General features: G+C 45.9%; 1 protein-coding gene across 1 annotated transcript in view; it reads right to left on the bottom strand.

Annotated features, from left to right (window-relative positions):
- Positions 1-536: 536 nt before the first annotated feature.
- The window catches only part of LOC140205481 (ras-related C3 botulinum toxin substrate 1-like), a 70,918-nt gene continuing 52,268 nt past the window's right edge, over positions 537-19,186 (bottom strand). Inside the window, exons 4-6 of the mRNA XM_072273090.1 lie at positions 17,619-17,681; positions 2,562-2,721; positions 537-1,130 (exon numbers count right to left, since the gene is read on the bottom strand). Of these exons, the coding sequence (XP_072129191.1) occupies positions 1,003-1,130; positions 2,562-2,721; positions 17,619-17,681 (351 nt within the window). The 3' untranslated portion in view covers positions 537-1,002. The remainder of the gene's footprint in view (positions 1,131-2,561; positions 2,722-17,618; positions 17,682-19,186) is intronic.

The raw sequence follows: 19,186 nt of genomic DNA on the forward strand, positions 1-19,186 counted from the left end.
CCTGTGTTTTCCTTTCAGTTAGTTTGTGGAGTTACGAAACGTAACAATGGACCTTTCCTCTGGCTGTTGGTGTCAATTCAGACGGGGAAGGATCCGTCTCTCTCGGATTTGCTGAGGGGCCTCTTGCCCTGCTGATCTCCTTCCCTGATTGACATTAATCAACCATTTGGGTGGCGTGGTAGCATAGCGATTAGCCTAGCACTATCACAGACCCAGCGGGCCAGGTTTAATTTCGTGCCGCTGCCTGTAAGGAGTTTGTATGCTCCCATGACTGTGTATGTTTCCTCTGGATCCCCTGGTTTCCTCCCACATTCCAAAGACATACGCATTAGGGGTAGTGAATTGCGGGTGTGCTATGTTGGCACTGGAAGTGTGTTGTCACTTGCAGGCTGCCCATCGCAGTGCTCACTCATTTGATTTGATACAACTGAAGCATTTCACTGTATGTTTCAATGTACATGTGATAGAGCTGATCTTATTTTTCTTTAAAAATCTTTAAACAAACCAATAATATTGTGATCACAATTACTGGCATTTAGTATCTCAGATTTACTTAATCAAACAGGACATTGAATTATTTGAGGCAATAGAATAGAAAGCAGAGCGAAGTTCACATGAGGGTCAGTGAGGGTGCTTCCAGCATGTGGCAAGTCCAATACATAATCACCCTTTTCCTGCTCTGGGACAATCTGAATTGCTTGTATACACTGTCCCATTTACAGAGCTCTGGTTTCTGTAGAGACAACAGAGTCATTGTGGTAGCAAAGTTCCAAGGTTCAGAGATCCAAAGTTTCTTCATAGTGATGAAGACTGGGTGATGAGCTGGTGCAAGTCCATGTGCACACCAGGTCAGTTTGACATCATTACAGGTCTGCGCCTCCACTATTCACTCCAAGAGGCATTGACCTCAACGATTCTGACTGGTTTTGATCTACTTTATGCTCAGCAACATCTCTGAAAATGGCAAGGACTTATCCCATCAATAATATCCCAATAACCCGTCTACAGAATACGGCAATGGAACTTTCGCTTCTTCGTGGGCTGGAGGATCACCGCTCGAATTGCTTCCTCAAATATTGTCTTCAGGCCTTCCTGCTTGGAGGCAGAGCTTTCAACGTACTTCACTGCTCCTGCAGGGATTCAGAGAAAAGGAGACAAAGTCTGGTTGTGGGTCACCAGCTCCTCACCCCCCAGAAAGAGCCCCTTTTTCCTTGCTTCCAGACACGGCTGGCCACCACCGGGATAACACACACAAAATGCTGGAGGAACTCAGCAGGTCAGGCAGCATCTATGGAGGGGAATAAACAGTCGACATTTTGGGCCAAGATGCTTCATCAGGACTGGAAAGGAAAGGGGGGGTGGGGGAAGAAGCCAGAATCAGAAGATGGGAAGTGGGGAATGAGCACAAGGGGTGATGGGTGAGACCAGATGAGGGGAAGGTAGGTGGCTGGAGAGGAATGAGGTGAGAAGCTGGGAGGTGATAGGTGGAAGAGGGAAAGGGCTGAAGAAGAAGGACTCTGAGAGGAGAGAAGAGTGGACCATGGAGAAGGGGAAGGGGGAAAGACACCAGAGGGAGGTGATGATTTGGTGAGGATGAGAGGGGAAACTAATGGTGCAGTTGGAGCGTGGAACTTCCTCAGTGCTTTGTCAGAATGCCAGGTCACAGGCAAGCTTCCATAATGCTGTTTGCATCAACAACCATCTCACCACCGAGGAACTTGGGTTCCCTCACCCTGCTTCAGCCCAATAGGGCCCAGCGATTCCCATCATGTGGGCTGCATAGGCAGGAGAAATTCCAAGAATCACATTGGAGTGGCTCATTGCAAACCGATCAGCCACCTTCATCTGGCCTTCTCCTGGGGGTCAGGTGCATCTTGTCCAGGGCATGGTGCTCCCACAACTGAAGGAACTGAGGCAGATGGGACGATGTGGTCCCTGGGCAGAGGCAGAGGGATCAGCTTCCACACTGTTGCCCACTCAGTAATATTGAACTGGAGGGACCCTCACTATGATACCCTCATCTTCCTGCACCTCGAAAATCCTGACCCTATCTGGGGTGGCATGGTAGCATAATGGTTAGCCCAGTGCTTTACAGTACAGCGACCCAGGTTCATATCCTGCTGCTGTCTGTAAGGAGTTTGTATGTTCTCCCTGTGACTGCGTGAGTTTCCTCTGGGTGCTCTAGTTTCTTCCCACAGTCCAAAGATGGACCAGTTGGGATGTTAACTGGTCATTGTAAATTGCCCCGTAATTAGGCTAGGGTTAAATCGGGGGATGCTGGGTGGTGTGGCTCAAAGGGTCAGGGGGGTGATATATTCTGTGCTGTATTTCAATAATAAAATTAAATAATCCCTATAGATCCATCTGCATGGGTTGGCTTCAGATCCAGGAGGCAGACTTGCTCTATCCTTGGACTTCTGGCCGGGATTAAATTTGTCAATTGCCTGCTGGCATTGGTGGGGAAAGGGAGAGGCTTTCCCACCAATGTCCAGTGGCCACACATTGGCCAGAGAAGCCACCGCTCATGGTCAGACAATCTCACACTGTGAAAGTCCACATACCAATCTCCTTCGCCTTCAGCTCGCCCTCCTCACGGCTGATGGGGGCCATGTTCCGTTCCTTTAGCTTCTCTATCGTTTCCTTGTCATCCCTCAGGTCCAGCTTGGTACCCACGAGGATGATGGGAGTGTTGGGGCAGTGATGTTTGATCTCAGAGGACCACTGTGGGAGGAGAAGGGGGTGGGGAAATAGAATGCTGACTTTTAGCAGGAATCCTTTCAATCCAGATTCTATATCAGAAGTGGGGTGGGGGGAGGTGCCTGAACCCACTCACCGCACTTGAACTGCAGAAACAGTGTGATTAGATTGGCATCTTCTATTCAGCTGGCACAGTTATGAGGGGCCAAGTGGCCTTGTGTTTTCATTGTCATAATCTTGGAAACTGGCCCTTTGGGCCCATTGGTCCATGCTGAACAAGATCTCCCATTGGCCCACATTTGGCACACATAAACCTTTCCTAATAAATCTACCTGTCCAATTGTCTTTTGGAAGTTCTTAACATAACTGCCAACGTTTCAGGCCAAGACCCTTTGTCAGGACTAACTGAAGGAAGAGTTAGTAAGAGATTTGAAAGTGGGAGGGGGAGGGGGAGATCCAAAATGATAGGAGAAGACAGGAGGGGGAGGGATGGAGCCAAGAGCTGGACAGGTGATTGGCAAAGGGGATATGAGAGGATCATGGGACAGGTGGCCCGGGGAGAAAGACAAGGGGGTGGGGGGGAAATCCAGAGGATGGGCGAGGGGTATAGTCAGAGGGACAGAGGGAGAAGAAGGAGAGTGAGAGAAATAACGGATGGGGTACGAGGGGGAGGTGGGGCATTAGCGGCAGTTAGAGAAGTTGATGTTCATGGCATCAGGTTGGAGGCTACCCAGACGGAATATAAGGTGTGATTCCTCCAACCTGAGTGTGGCTTCATCTTTACAGTAGAGGAGGCCGTGGATAGACATGTCAGAATGAGAATGGGACATGGAATTAAAATGTGTGGCCACTGGGAGATCCTGCTTTCTCTGGCGGACAGAGCGTAGGTTTTCAGCAAAGCGGTCTCCCAGTCTGCGTCGGGTCTCGCCAATATATAGAAGGCCACATCGGGAGCACCGGACGCAGTATATCACCCCAGCCGACTCACAACTGTGAGTCAGTTGGGGTGATATACTGCGTCCGGTGCTCCCGATGTGGCCTTCTATATATTGGCGAGACCCGACGCAGACTGGGAGACCGCTTTGCTGAACACCTACGCTCTGTCCGCCAGAGAAAGCAGGATCTCCCAGTGGCCACACATTTTAATTCCATGTCCCATTCCCATTCTGACATGTCTATCCACGGCCTCCTCTACTGTAAAGATGAAGCCACACTCAGGTTGAAGGAACAACACCTTATATTCCGTCTGGGTAGCCTCCAACCTGATGGCATGAACATCGACTTCTCTAACTTCTGCTAATGCCCCACCTCCCCCTCGTACCCCATCCGTTATTTATTTTTAAGCACACATTCTTTCTCCCTCGCTCCTTTTTCTCCCTCTGTCCCTCTGACTGTTCCCCTTGCGCATCCTCTGGGTTCCCCCCCCTCTTGTCTTTCTCCCCAGGCCTCCTGTCCCATGATCCTCTCATATCACCTTTGCCAATCACCTGTCCAGCTCTTGGCTCCATCCCTCCCCCTCCTGTCTTCTCCTATCATTTTGGATCTCCCCCTCCACCTCCCACTTTCAAATTTCTTACTAGCTCTTCTTTCAGTTAGTCCTGACGAAGGGTCTCGACCTGAAGCATCGACTGTACCTCTTCCTAGAGATGCTGCCTGGCCTGCTGCGTTCACCAGCAACTTTGATGTGTGTTGCTTGAATTTTCAGCATCTGCAGAATTCCTGTTGTTAACATAACTGCCTCTGCTTTGTCTGGCAGCTCATTCCACATACAGAGAGTGGTGGCCTCAGCCCAATACATCTTGGGTATATCCCTCCCCACCATCGGTAGCATCTACAGGAGGTGCTGCCTCAGGAAGGCAACGTCCATCATCAAAGATCCCCACCACCCAGACCATGCAATCTTCTCACACCTCCCATTGGGCGGGGGCACTGAAGCCTGATGTCCCACAGCACCAGGTTTAAGAACATCTACTTCCCTTCCACAACTTGCACCATCCTGATCACTACAGTTTAGCAACACGAGGACCTCTTTGATCAATTTACACTAAAATGGACTTCGTTCTTTTTTCTTCTGATTATGTTATTTCTTGAAAAAATGGAGTATAACTTAATTCACATTTTACTAATGAACTTTGTGTCTCTGATGCTTCATGCCTGTGATGCTGCTGTAAGTAAGTTTTTCATTGCACCTGCACAGATATATACTTGTGAAGATGACAGTAAACTTGTCTCTGTCTTTGTGTGAAGAGGTTGTCCCTCAAGTTCCTACTAAACTTATCCTTCTCAGCTTAACATCAAGGTTCAATTCCTGACACTGTCTGTTAGGACTTTGTACGTTCTCCCTGTGACCATGTGGATTTCCTCGGGATGTCTCCGTTTCCTCACACATTCCAAAGACAGACATATGGGATAGGGTTCGGAAGTTGTGGGCATGCTGTGTTGGTGCCAGAAGCATAGTGACTCTTGTGGGCTGCCCCTAGCTCATCCTCGAACTGTGTTGGTGATTGACGCAAATGATGCATTCCACTGTATGTTTCAATGTACATGTGACGAACAAAGCTAATCTTCTTGTAAATCTTTTTAGTCCTTCATTCCCAGCTCTCTGGAAAAGACTGTGTGCATCCAGCCTGTGTATTCTGTGATCTGCACAAAAAGCCACAGCACAGAAAAATTCCTATATTATGATAGTAGAGGAAGACAACGGATCCAGTTGTTGACCACTTACTGACTATCAGTAGCACCTGAGGGTGACAAAGCGGGTGTTGGAGACTGGAGCATCCCTTGTGGGTCTGAACCTTGTGGAGATGGAGGGACAGAGTGAGATGGTTAGAAGGAACGTGATTATGGTTGATGTGTGAGGCAAGAGGGTGGTTCAAGTAATTAGGTGCAAGTGTGGGACATCCCTCACAAGATTCCAACCCAGCACTGAACTTCCAAATACTGCACTACCCTTGGGGACCCGGCATAGGTTGCTGTAGCTACAGCCTGGTTTAAGCTCCCCTACAGATCTCCAAAAGGAAGAGAGGGAGTGGGCTGGAAACCTATATATATCTGGCACTGGACTCGTGACAGGTTGCATGGGTGTTTCAAATGGCAGAGAGGCTGTCTGTGTCTCCAGAGTGACGTAAAACAGGCAAGAAACAGTTATTTCTTCAGCGGTTTGAACGCAGCATGACTGCATAAGTGCATGGAGGTGGGCCAGTGAGAACAGCGGGCGTCGGAGGAGCAGGTGACAGAGTAGTGGGAGACAGAATAGAAAGGCTTTGGCTCAACGGGGCTTAGGTGATAATGGGTCGAGGTGAGGTAGGTTATCTGCTTAGAATACAGATGGAAAGTATGTGTGTGAGGCCGGTTTTCTGTGCTCAGTGTCAGATGTGGGAGACAATAGACAATAGACAATAGACGATAGGTGCAGAAGTAGACCATTTGGCCCTTCGAGCCTGCACCGCCATTCTGAGATCATGGCTGATCATCTACTATCAATACCCGGTTCCTGCCTTGTCCCCATAAACCTTGATTCCCCTATCCATAAGATACCTATCTAGCTCCTTCTTGAAAGCATCCAGAGAATTGGCCTCCACTGCCTTCTGAGACAGCGCATTCCACACCTCCACAACTCTCTGGGAGAAGAAGTTCCTCCTCAACTCTGTCCTAAATGACCTACCCCTTATTCTTAAACCATGCCCTCTGGTACTGGACTCTCCCAGCATCTGGAACATATTTCCTGCCTCTATCTTGTCCAATCCCTTAATAATCTTATATGTCTCAATCAGATCCCCCCTCAATCTCCTTAATTCCAGCATGTACACAAGCCCACTCTCTCTAACTTCTCTGCGTAAGACAGTCCGGACATCCCAGGAATTAACCTAGTGAACCTATGCTGCACCTCCTCCACAGCCAGGATGTCCTTCCTTAACCCTGGAGACCAAAACTGCACACAATACTCCACGTGTGGTCTCACCAGGGCCCTGTACAAATGCAAAAGGATTTCCTTGCTCTTGTACTCAATTCCCTTTGTAATAAAGGCCAACATTCCATTAGCCTTCTTCACTGCCTGCTGCAGTTGCTCATTCACCTTCAGAGACTGATGAACAAGTACTCCTAGATCTCTTTGTATTTCTCCCTTACCTAACTCCACACCATTCAGATAATAATCTGCCTTCCTGTTCTTGCTCCCAAAGTGAATAACCTCACACTTATTCATATTAAATGCCATCTGCCAAGTTTCTGCCCACTCACCCAGCCTATCCAAGTCACCTTGAATTCTCCTAATATCCTCATCACATGTCACACTGCCACCCACCTTAGTATCATCAGCAAACTTGCTGATGTTATTCACAATGCCTTCCTCTAAATCATTGACGTAAATCGTAAACAGCTGTGGTCCCAATACCGAGCCCTGTGGCACCCCACTAGTCACCACCTGCCATTCCGAGGAACACCCATTCACTGCTACCCTTTTCTTTCTATCTGCCAACCAATTTTCTATCCATGTCAATATCCTCCCCCCAATGCCATGAGCTCTGATTTTACCCACCAATCTCCTACGTGGTACCTTATCAAATGCCTTCTGAAAGTCAAGGTACACCACATCCACTGGATCTCCCGCGTCTATCTTCCTGGTTACATCCTCGAAAAACTCCAATAGATTAGTCAAGCATGATTTGCCCTTGGTAAATCCATGCTGGCTCGGCCCAATCTTATCACTGCTATCAAGATATGCCGCTATTTCATCTTTAATAATGGACTCTAGCATCTTCCCCACTACTGATGTTAGGCTAACAGGGCGATAGTTCTCTGTTTTCTCCCTCCTTCCTATCTTAAAAAGTGGGATAACATTAGCCATTCGCCAATGGTCAGGAACTGATCCTGAATCTAAGGAACATTGGAAAATGATCACCAATGCATCCGCAATTTCCAGAGCCACCTCCTTTAGTACCCTAGGATGCAGACCATCTGGACCTGGGGATTTGTTAGCCTTCAGTCCCATCAGTCTACTCATCACCATTTCCTTCCTAATGTTAATCTGTTTCAGTTCCTCTGTTACCCTATGTCCTTGGCCCATCCATACATCTGGGAGATTGCTTGTGTCTTCCTTAGTGAAGACAGATCCAAAGTACTTATTAACTTTGTCTGCCATTTCTCTGTTTCCCATAACAATTTCTCCCAATTCATTCTTCAAGGGCCCAACATTGTTCTTAACTATCTTCCTCCTCTTCACATACCTAAAATAACTTTTGCTATCCTCCCTTATATTCCTAACTAGCTTGCATTCATACCTCATTTTTTCTCCCCGTATTGCCTTTTTAGTTAAGTTCTGTTGTTCCTTAAAAATTTCCCAATCATCTGTCTTCCCACTCACCTTAGCTCTGTTACACTTCTTTTTTAATGCTATGCTATCTCTGACTTCCTTTGTCAACCACTGTGGCCACTTTCCCCCCTTTGAATCCTTCCTTCTCTGGGGGATGAACTGATTTTGCACCTTGTGCATTATTCCCAAGAATACCTGCCATTGCTGTTCCACTGTCTTTTCTGCTAGGATATCTGACCAGTCAACTTTGGCCAGCTCCTCCCTCATGGCTCCATAGTCTCCTTTGTTCAACTGCAATGCTGACACTTCTGATCTGCCCTTATCCCTCTCAATTTGCAGATAAAAACTTATCATATTATGGTCACTACCTCCTACTGGCTCCTTTACTTCAAGATCACTTATCAAATCCTGTTCATTGCACAACACTAAATCCAGAATAGCCTTATCCCTGGTCGGCTCTTGTACAAGCTGCTCCAAAAATGCATCCCGTAGGCACTCTACAAACTCCCTATCCTGGGGTCCAGTACCAACCTGATTTTCCCAGTTCACCTGCATGTTGAAATCCCCCATAACTACTGCGACATTTCCTTTGCCACATGCCATTGTTAACTCCCTATTCAACTTACACCCAATATCGATGCTACTGTTTGGGGGCCTGTAGATAACACCTATTAGGGTCTTTTTGCCCTTACTGTTCCTCAGTTCTATCCACACTGACTCTACTTCTCCTGATTCTATGTCCCCCCTTGCAAGGGACTGAATCTCATTCCTCACCAACAGGGCCACCCCACCCCCTCTGCCCACCTTTCTGTCCCTTGGATAGCACGTATACCCTTGTACATTCAATTCCCAGGTCTGATCCCCCTGCAGCCATGTCTCCATTATCCCAACAACATCATAGTTACCCATTCACACCTGAGCTTCAAGCTCATCCGCCTTATTTCTGACACTTCGTGCATTCAGATATAGAATTTTTAACCCATTTCTCCTCTCTCTGTTTAAATCGCTACCTATTGTGCATAACCCAGCTCCCCGAACTCTTACCGGGCTATACACCCCTTGAATTTTGTTGTCCTTCTTAAATTTACTTATTCTTTCTGCACAGTTAACTCCATGCTCCGTCAGACCATCCTCCTTATCATGTATCCTCCTTATCACTCGTTCCGCCTCACCTTTCTCTACTTCACACTTGTGGTCCTGGAGACTCTCAGCCTCCTGAATGGCCACATCTGCGCCAGGTGCATCGAGCTGCAGCTCCTTAGGGACCGCATTAGGGAGCTGGAGAAGCGGCTCGATGACCTTCGTCTGGTCAGGGAGAGTGAGAGGGAGAGTGAGGAGGTGATAGAGAAGAGCTATAGGCAGGTAGACACTCCGGGGCCTGGGGAGACAGATAAGTGGGTAACAGTCGGGAGAGTGAAGGGCAAGAAGCAGATACTAGAGAGTACCCCAGTGGCTGTCCCCCTTAACAGTAAGTACCCCTGTTTGAGTACTGTTGGGGGAAACGGCCTACCTGGGGGAAGCAACAGTGTCTGACCCCGTGTCTGGCCCTGTGGCTCAGAAGGGTAGGGAAAGGAAGAGGATGGCAGCAGTGATAGGGGACTCTTATAGTTAAGGGGTCAGACAGGCAATTCTATGGAGGCAGGAAAGAAACACGAATGGTAGTTTGCCTCCCAGGTGCCAGGGTCAGGGATGTTTCTGAACACGCCCACAATATCTTGAAGTGGGAAGGAGAACAGCCAGAGGTCGTGGTACATATTGGTACCAATGACATAGGTAAGAAAGGGGAGGAGGTCCTAAAAACAGAATATAGGGAGTTAGGAAGGAAGTTGAGAAACAGGACCTCAAAGGTAGCAATCTAGACATAACTGCCTGTGCCATGCGACAGTGAGTATAAGAATAGAATGAGGTGGAGGATAAATACGTGGCTGAGGGATTGGAGCAGGGGGCAGGGTTTCAGATTTCTGGTCATTGGGACCTCTTCTGGGGCAGGTGTGACTTGTACTAGAAGGACGGGTTGCACTTGAATCTGAGGGGGACCAATATCCTGGTGGGGAGGTTTGCTAAGGCTATTGTGGAGAGTTTAAACTAGCATTGTTGGGGCATGAGAACCGAACTGAAGTGACAGAGGAAAGGTATATTGGCTCACAAATAGAGAAAGCTTGGAGGCAGTGCAAAAGGGAAGATAGGCAGGTGATAGAGAAGGGACACACTCAGTCCGATGGTTTCAGATGTGTCTATTTCAATGCGAAGAGTACTATGAATAAAGCAGATGAGCTTAGAGTGTGGATCAGCACTAGGAGCTATGATGTTGAGTCCATTATAGAGACTCGGATGATGCAGGGGCAGGAATGGCTACTTCAAGTGCCAGGCTTTAGATGTTTCAGAAAGGACAGAGAGGGAGGCAAAAGAGGTGGGGGCATGGCATTGTTGATCAGAGATAGTGTCACAGCTGCAGAAAAGGAGGGTCTCTGTGGGTGGAAGTTAGGAATAGGAAGGGTTCAATAACTCTATTCGGTGTTTTTTTTAACAGAGACATCAAGGAGCAGATAGGGAGACAGGTTCTGGCAAGGAGTAATAATAATAGGGTTGTCCTGGTGGGAGATTTTAATTTCCCAAATATTTAATGGCATCTCCATAGATGAGGGGTTTGGATGAGGTGGAGTTCGTTAGGTGTGTTCAGAAAGGTTTCTTGACACAAAATGTAGATAAGCCCACAAGAGGAGAGGCTGTACTTGATCAGGTATTGGGAAATGAACCTGGTCAGGTGTTTGGAGATAGTGATCACAATTCTATCTCCTTTACCACAGCATTGGAGAGGGATAGGAAAAAACAAGTTAGGGAAATATTTAATTGGAGTAAGGGGAAATATGAGGCTATCAGGCAGGAACTTGGAAGCATAAATTAGAGACAGATGTTCTCAAGGAAGCGTATGGAAGAAATGTGGCAAACGTTCAGGGGATATTTGCGTGGGGTTCTACATAGGTACATTCCAATGAGACAGGGAAGGGATGATAGGGTAGAGGAACCGTACAAAGGTTGTTGTAAATCTAGTCAAGAAGAAAAGAAGAGCTTATGAAAGGTTGAAAAAACTAGATAGAGATCTAGAAGATTATAAGGCTAGCAGGGAGGAGTTTAAGAATGAAATTAGGAGAGCCAGAAGGGGCCATGAGAAGGCCTTGGAGGACAGGATTAAGATAACCCCAAGGCGTTCTACAAATATGTGAAGAGCAAGAGGATAAGACTTCAGAGAATAGGACCAATCAAGTGTGACAGTGGAAAAGTGTGTATGGAACCGGAGGAGATAGCAGAGGTACATAATGAATACTTTGCTTCAGTATTCACTACAGAAAAGGATCTTGGCGATTGTAGGGATGACTTGCAGTGGACTGAAAAGCTTGAGAATGTAGATATTAAGGAAGAGGATGTGCTGGATCTTTGGGAAAGCATCAAGTTGAATAAGTCACTGGGACCGGATGGGATGTACCCCAGGCTACTGTGGGAGGCGAGGGAGGAGATTGCTGAGCCTCCAGAGATGATCTTTGCATCATCAATGAGGAGGGGAGAGGTTCCAGAGGATTGGAGGGTCGTGGATATTGTTCCCTTATTCAAGAAAGGGAATAGGGATCGTCTAGGAAATTATAGGCCAGTGAGCCTTACTACAGTGGTTGGTAAATTAATTGAGAAAATCCTGAGAGGCAGGATAAATGAACATTTGGAGAGGCATAATATGATTAGGAATAGTCAGCATGACTTTGTGAAAGGCAGGTCATGCCTTATGGGCCTGATTGAACTTTTTGAGGATGTGACTAGACACATTGATGAAGGTAGAGTCGTATGTGTAGTGTATATGGATTTTAGCAAGGTATTTGATACGGTTCCCCATGCAAGGCTTATTGAGAAAGTAAGGAGGCATGGGATGAAAGGGGACATTGCTTTCTGGATCCAGAACTGGCTTGCCCACAGAGGGCAAAGAGTGGTTATAGACGGGTCATATCCTGCATGGAGACCAGTGACCAGTGGTGTGCCTCAGGGATCTGTTCTGGGACCCCTTCTCTTTGTGACCTTTTTAAATGGCCTGGATGAGGAAGTAGAAGGATGGGTTAGTAAATTTGTTGATGACAGAAAGGTTGGGGTGTTGTGGATTGTCAAAGCTGCTACACAGGTTGACTCTGTGGTTAAGAAGGTATACGGTGCAATAGCCTTCATCAAGCATGGGATTGAGCTTAAGAGCCGAGAGATAATGTTGCAGCTATATGGGACCCTGGTCAGACTGTGCTCAATTCTGATCGTCTCACTACAGGAAGGATGTGGAAACCATAGAAAGGGTGCAGAGGAGATTTACAAGGATGTTGCCTGGATTGGGGAGCATGCCTTATGAAAACAGGTTGAGTGAACGCGGCCTTTTCTCCTTGGAGCGACGGAGGATGAGAGGTGACCTGATAGAAGTGTACAAGATAATGAGAGGCATTGATCGTGTGGATAGTCAGAGGCTTTTTCCCAGGGCTGAAATGGCTAGCACAAAAGGGCATAGTTTTAAGGTGCTTGGAAGTAGGTACAGAGGAGATGTCAGGGGTAAGTTTTTTTTAACACAGAGAGTGGTGAGTGCGTGGAATGGGCTATCGGCAGCGGTGGTGGAGTTGGAAATGATAGGGTCTTTTAAGAGACCCCTGATGGGTGCATGGAGCTTAGAAAAATAGAGGGCTATGAGTAAACCTAAGTAGTTCTCAGGTAAGGACATGTTTGGCGCAGTTTTGTGGGCCGAAGGGGCTGTATTGTGCTGTAGGTTTTCTATGTTTCTATGTTTCTATGCTACAGCTTCACTGGGTGAAGTCAGTGATGAGTTAAACTTGCAGGATCCTTAGATGTGAGGCTCCCGTGCTGTCCATTCGCAATGAGCAGATAGAAAATCCAGGATACTCCCTTCCCTTTCCACTGGGAATATCTGAAGGAAGCTCAGATCTGACAGGTGTAGCTTCTCTTATCTTTCACTCACAGTAAACTTCTGTCCTTTCCCAATGAGCTCTGGAGCGCAGAAACAAGTCCATGGGCCCAAATAGTTTATGGTAATGAAGGCACCAATCTAAGCTCATCCCACTTGCCCACATTTGGTCCGTATCTCTCTGAACCTTTCTTATCTATGGACCTGTCCAACTGACTTTTACATATTGTTGATGTTCCTGCCTCAACCCCTTCCTCTGATATATATGGACCACCATCTGGGTGGAAAGAGTTGCCCCTCAGGATTCTATTAAGTTTCTCCCCTCTCACCTTAAACCTGTTTCTTCATTCTCCAACCCTGGGAAAAAGAATAGTTGACCTTATCTATGCCCCTCATGATTTTAAACCCCTGTGTAAGATTACCCCTCAACCTCCTACACACCCGTGAATAAACACCTAGCCTGCTCACACTCTCTCCCTTGAGTTGGTAACACACTGGTAAATCTCCCCTGCACTTTATGCAGTTCCAGTGGAATGTAACAGTTGGTGTAATGCCACTGGAGCACTAGCTGTGAGATTGGAGCTAGATTCCTACCACTGTCTGTAAAGAGATGTACGTTCACCCCGTGACTGTGTGGATATTCTCCGGGTGCTCCATATTGCAAAATGTACGAGTTGTGAGTATGCGATGTTGACAGTGTAAGCATGGTGACACTTGCACGCTGCATAGCAGAAACCCCACTGACTTGATCTGATGTAATTGGATGCCTTTTGCTGTATGCTTCAACATACATGTGACAATTAAAGCTAATCTCTGAGATCTTCATCTTTTAAGATCTTAAAGATCTTAATTTAGTTTAATTCCCGTAGGACCATTAATGGAGGGCATAGGAAATGGAAATATTTGTGGACCATGCGGCCCCTTGTACCTACTGCACTGTTCAGTCAGATCATGGTCACTTCATTAGGTACACCTGTACACCTGCTCTGTAATGGAAATACCCAATCACATGGCAGCAGCTCAATGCATAAAGGCATGCAGACATGGCCAAGAGGCTCAGTTGTTGTTCAGACCAAGCATTTAAAAGGTGAAGAAATGTGATCAAAATGACTTTGACTGTGGAATGATTGCTTATCCCAGTCAGTGTGGTTTGTATATCTCAGAAGCTGCTGATACCCTGGGATTTTCACACACAACTGTCTCTAGAGTTTGAAGAGAGTGGTGTGAAAAACAGAAAACAATACCCAGTGAGCAGCCGTTCTGTGGGCAAAAGTACCTTTTTAGTGAGAGAGGTCAGAGGAGAATGGTTAACTGGCAGGAGGCAAAGAATGGGAATAGAGGGGGCTTTTTCTGGTTGGCTGTCGGTGACTAGACGTGTGCTGCAGCGGTCAGTGTTTAGACCATTTCTTTTCACATTATATATCAATGATTTGGATGAAAGAATTGATAGCTTTGAGAACATGTTGAAAAACAGTGCAAAGATAGGTGGAGGGGCAGGTAGTGGGGACGTGTCTGCCAAATTACTTAGATTGGAGGAATGGGCAAAGAAATGGCAGGTGGAATATAGAGTAAGGAAGTGCATGGTCATACACTTTGGCAGAAGGAATAAAGGAGTGGACTTATCTTCTAAATGAGGAGAAAATTCAAAAATCAGAGGGCAAAGGGACTTGGGAGTCTTTGTGCAGCACTCTTTAAAGATTAACTTACAGGTTGAGTCCGTGGTGAGGAAGGCAAATGCAATGTTAGTATTCATTTTGAGAGGACTAGAATACAAAAGCAAAGATATAATGATGAGGCTTTATAAGACACTTGGAATATTGTAAGCAGGTTTGGGCCCTTTATCTAAGAAAAGATGTGCTGGCACTGGAGAGGGTCCAGAGGTGATTAATGAGAATGATCCCAGGAATGAAAGGGTTAACATATGAGGAGCATTTGACAGCTCTAGGTCTGTATCCCGCAACATATCGAATACTGGATGGTCTAGGTAGAGTGGATGTGGAGAGGATATTTCCTTTAGTGGGGGAGTCTATGACCAGAGGTCACAGCCTCAGAATTGAAGGATGTCCAGTTAGAACACAAAACATAGAACATAGAAATCTACAGCACATTACAGGCGCATTGGCCCACAATGTTCTGCCGACCATATAATCTACTCTAGAAACTGCCTAGAATTCCCCTGCCACATAGCCCTCTATTTTTCTCAGCTCCAGGTACCTATCTAAGAGTCTCTTAAAAGATCCTATTGTATTCGCCTCCACCACTGTCCCCAGCAGTGCATTTCATGCACCCAGCATTCTCTGTGTGAAAAATTTCTCTCTCATGTCCCCGCGTACCTACTTCTAAACACCTTAAAACTATGCCCCCTCATGTTTAAGCATTTCAGCCCTGGGAAAAAGCCTCTGACTATCCACATGATCAATTCCTCTCGTCATCTTATACACCTCTATCAGGTCACCTCTCATCCTTTGTCGCTCCAAGGAGAAAAGGCCAAGTTCACTCAACCTATTCTAATAAGGCATGCTCCCCAATCCAGGCAACATCCTTGTAAATCTCCTCTTCAGAACAGATATGAGAGAAAATATCTTTAGCCAGAAGGTGGAGTACCTGTGGAATCAATTTCAACAGTTAGCCGTGCAAGCTAAGTCATTGGGTATATTTAAAGTGGAGGTTGATAAATTCGTGATTAATCAGGGCATCAACAGTTATGGGGAAAGGCAGGAGAATGAGGTTGAGAGGGATAATAAATCAGGCTTGATGGAAAGGCGGAGCAGCCTCGATGGGCCGAATGGCCTAAATCTGATCTTTTGTCTTATGGTCATATGGCCTTTATGGTATTATGGAGAATGGTTCAAGCTGACAGGAAGGTGACAGTAACTCAAATAATCACTCATTACAACTGTGGTGTGCAGAAGAGCACCTCTGAATGCACAACACATTGAACCTGGAAGCGGATGGGCTACAGCAGCAGAAGACCACAAACATACACTCAGCGGTCTCTTTATTAAGTGTCTCCTGTGTACATCAACACCACTCTCTTGCTTCAACTCAATATTCCTCGATTTCTTTGATATCTAACACTCCACTGAACTTTGCTTGAATAATCAACTGGGCAAATGAGTAGAGACTGCCAAAGAGTCACCACGTCTGGGTGAAGGAACATCTTCTCACCTCTGTCCTGAATGACTGAATCCTTTATTTTGTGACTGTGTCCCCTGGTTCGAGACAATCTAGCCTGGCCAAACACCCAGTTGCATATCTCTCCTAGCAAACCCTCAGAAACATGTGCATTTTGAAGAAACTATCTGTGTATAAGATGATAAGAGGCACAGATAGAGTTGACAGCCAGAGCCTTTCTCCTAGGACAGCAATGGCTGATACAGAGGACGTCCTTTTAAGCTGAGTGGAAGAAAGTTTTGGGGAGATGTTAGAGGGAGGTTTTTTTTACACAGAGAGTGGCAAGTGCCTGAAAAGCACTACTGGGATGCTGATACATGAAGACATCTTAGGTAGACACATGAATGAAATAAAAATGGAGGGTTATGTGCTGTGTAGGAGGGAAGGGTTAGATTGATGGTAGAGTAGGTTAAAGGTCAGCACAGCATCATAGCTGAAGGGCCCGTATCATGTTCTTTGAAGCTAAAATAGAATAGGGACAGTCTACTATTTCTCATAGAAAATTACAGCACAATACAGGCCCTTCGGCCTACAATGTTGTACTGACCTTTTAATTTATTCTAAGGTCAATCTAACCCTTCCCTCGCACATAGCCATCCATTTTTCTATCATCAGTGTGTTAATATCTTTAATATATCTGCTGCTAACACTACCCTTGTCAGGGTGTTCCACGCACCCATGTTGAAAAACGTTCCTCTGACATCCTCTGTATACTTACCTACAATCACCATGAAATTATGCCTCTTTGTACTAGCCATTTCTGCCCTGGGAAAAGAAAGTCTCAGGCTATCCACTCCATCTACTTTTCTTATCACCCTGTAGACCTCAATCAAGCCACCTCTCTTCCTCCTTCACTCTAAGAAGAAAAGCCTTAGCTTGCTCTATCTATCTTCTTAAGATATGCTGTCTTGTCCAGGCAACATCCTGTAAACTTCCTCTGCACCCTCTCTAAAGCTTCTACATCATTACTCATCTCATTCGACAAAACCACTACACCAGGAATCACACTCCCTGGATAGGCTTCTTTTGGCAATGGCTCCAATTTAGTGCTAAATATTCCAGTTAAAGCCTCAACCAAAACTGTATCTAATTCCAGTGAGACATGGAGTCATAGAAAACTACAGGACTAAACAGGCCCTCTGGCCCATCTAGTTCATGGTGAAACATTTAAACTGCCTATTCCCATTGACCTGCACCTGGACCATATCATTCCTATCCATGTACCTATCCACATTTCTCTTAAACGTCAAAATCAAAATTGTAGCCACAACTTGCGCTGGCAGCTCATTCCACACTCTCACCACCCTCTGTGTGAAGAAGTTCTCCCTCATGTTCCCCTGAAACATTTCACTTCCTACCCTTCACCCTTTGTACTTCTCCCTTTGTGGTGTTTCTCTGGATTTCCAATATCTTGTGTTCATAATCTTTCCCTCACATTCATTTAGAGAAAATCTTTTAGATGTGCCCATTCTTCCTTTACACAATCCCAACACTCACCTTTGGATGGACATTGATGAAAGAAGGAGGACTAACCAGGGAAAAACAGATTACAAACACATCCTGAAAAAGAGAAGAATGGATAGAGAGAAAAGGTGATGAAGAATCTAGTGATCTAGCAAACACTTCTTCCCCCCTTACTCCTTCTCTTCTCCTTTCCTCCTTCTGGTGACCCTCTTCCTTCCCTTTCTCCCATGGTCCACTCTTCTGTCCTATCAGAATCCTTCTTCTTCATCCTTTACCTTTTCCACTTATTAATTCCCAGCTTCTCATTTCATCCCTCCTCCCCATCAACCCCCTCACCTGGTCTCACCTACAGTGCCTATAAAAATTATTCACCCCCCCCCCCCTTTGGAAGTTTTCATGTGTTATTGTTTTACAACATTGAATCACAGTGGTTTTAATTTGGCTGTTTAGACACTGATCAACAGAAAAAGACTCTTTCGTGTCAAACTGAAAACAGATCTCTTCAAAGAGATCTAAATTAATTACAAATATAAAGCACAAAATAATTGATTGCATAAGTATTCACCCCCTTTTAATATGACACACCAAATCATCACTGGTGCAGCCAATTGGTTTTAGAAGTCACATAATTAGTTAAAAGGAGATCTGTTTTTGGAGGTTTGTGTGCAGTCACGATGTTTCAATTGATTGCAGTAAAAATACATCCGTTTCTGGAAGGTCCAACTGCTGGTGAGTCAGTATCCTGGCAAAAACTACACTATAAAGACAAAGGAATACTCCAAGCAACTCTATGAAAAGGTTATTGAAAAGCACAAGTCAGGAGATAGATACAAGAGAATTTCCAAGTCACTGAATATCTCTTTGAGTTAAGTCAATCATCAAGAAATTGAAAGATTATGGCACATTTGTAAATCTGCCAAGAGCAGGCTGTCCTCAAAAACTGAGTGAGTGTGCAAGAAGGGGAACTAGTGAGGGAGGCCACCAGGAGACTTAAGACAACTCTAGAGGAGTTACAAGCTTCAGTAGCTGAGATAGGGGAGACTGTGCATACAACAACTGTTTCCCGGGTGCTTCACCAGTCGTAGCTTTATGGAGAGTGGCAAAGAGAAAGCCTCTGTTGAAAAAACTCACATGAAATCTCAGCCAGAGTTTGCTGGGAGGTATGTGGAAGACTCTGAGGTAAGCTGGAAGAAGGTTCTATGGTCTGATGAAATGAAAATTGAGCTTTTTGGCTATCAGGAAAAAATGCTATGACAATGCCAAACTCTGCACATCGTCAAAAACACACCATTCCAACCGTGAAGCATAGTGGTGGCTGCATCATGCTATGGGGATGCTTCACTACAGCAGGCCCTGGAAGGCAACTGATAATAGACAATAGGTGCAGGAGTAGACCATTCAGCCCTTCAAGCCAGCACCGCCATTCACTGTGATCATGGCTGATCATCCGCAATCAGTATCCAGTTCCTGCCTTATCCCCATTACCTTTGATTCCGCTATCTTTAAGAGCTCTATCCATCTATTTCTTGAAAGCATCCAGAGACTTGGCCTCCACTACCTTCTGGGGCAGAGCATTCCACATAACCACTCTTCTCTGGGTG

The sequence above is a fragment of the Mobula birostris genome, chromosome 11, assembly GCF_030028105.1.
Source record: "Mobula birostris isolate sMobBir1 chromosome 11, sMobBir1.hap1, whole genome shotgun sequence".
In the NCBI taxonomy this organism is placed as follows: Eukaryota; Metazoa; Chordata; class Chondrichthyes; order Myliobatiformes; family Myliobatidae; genus Mobula; species Mobula birostris.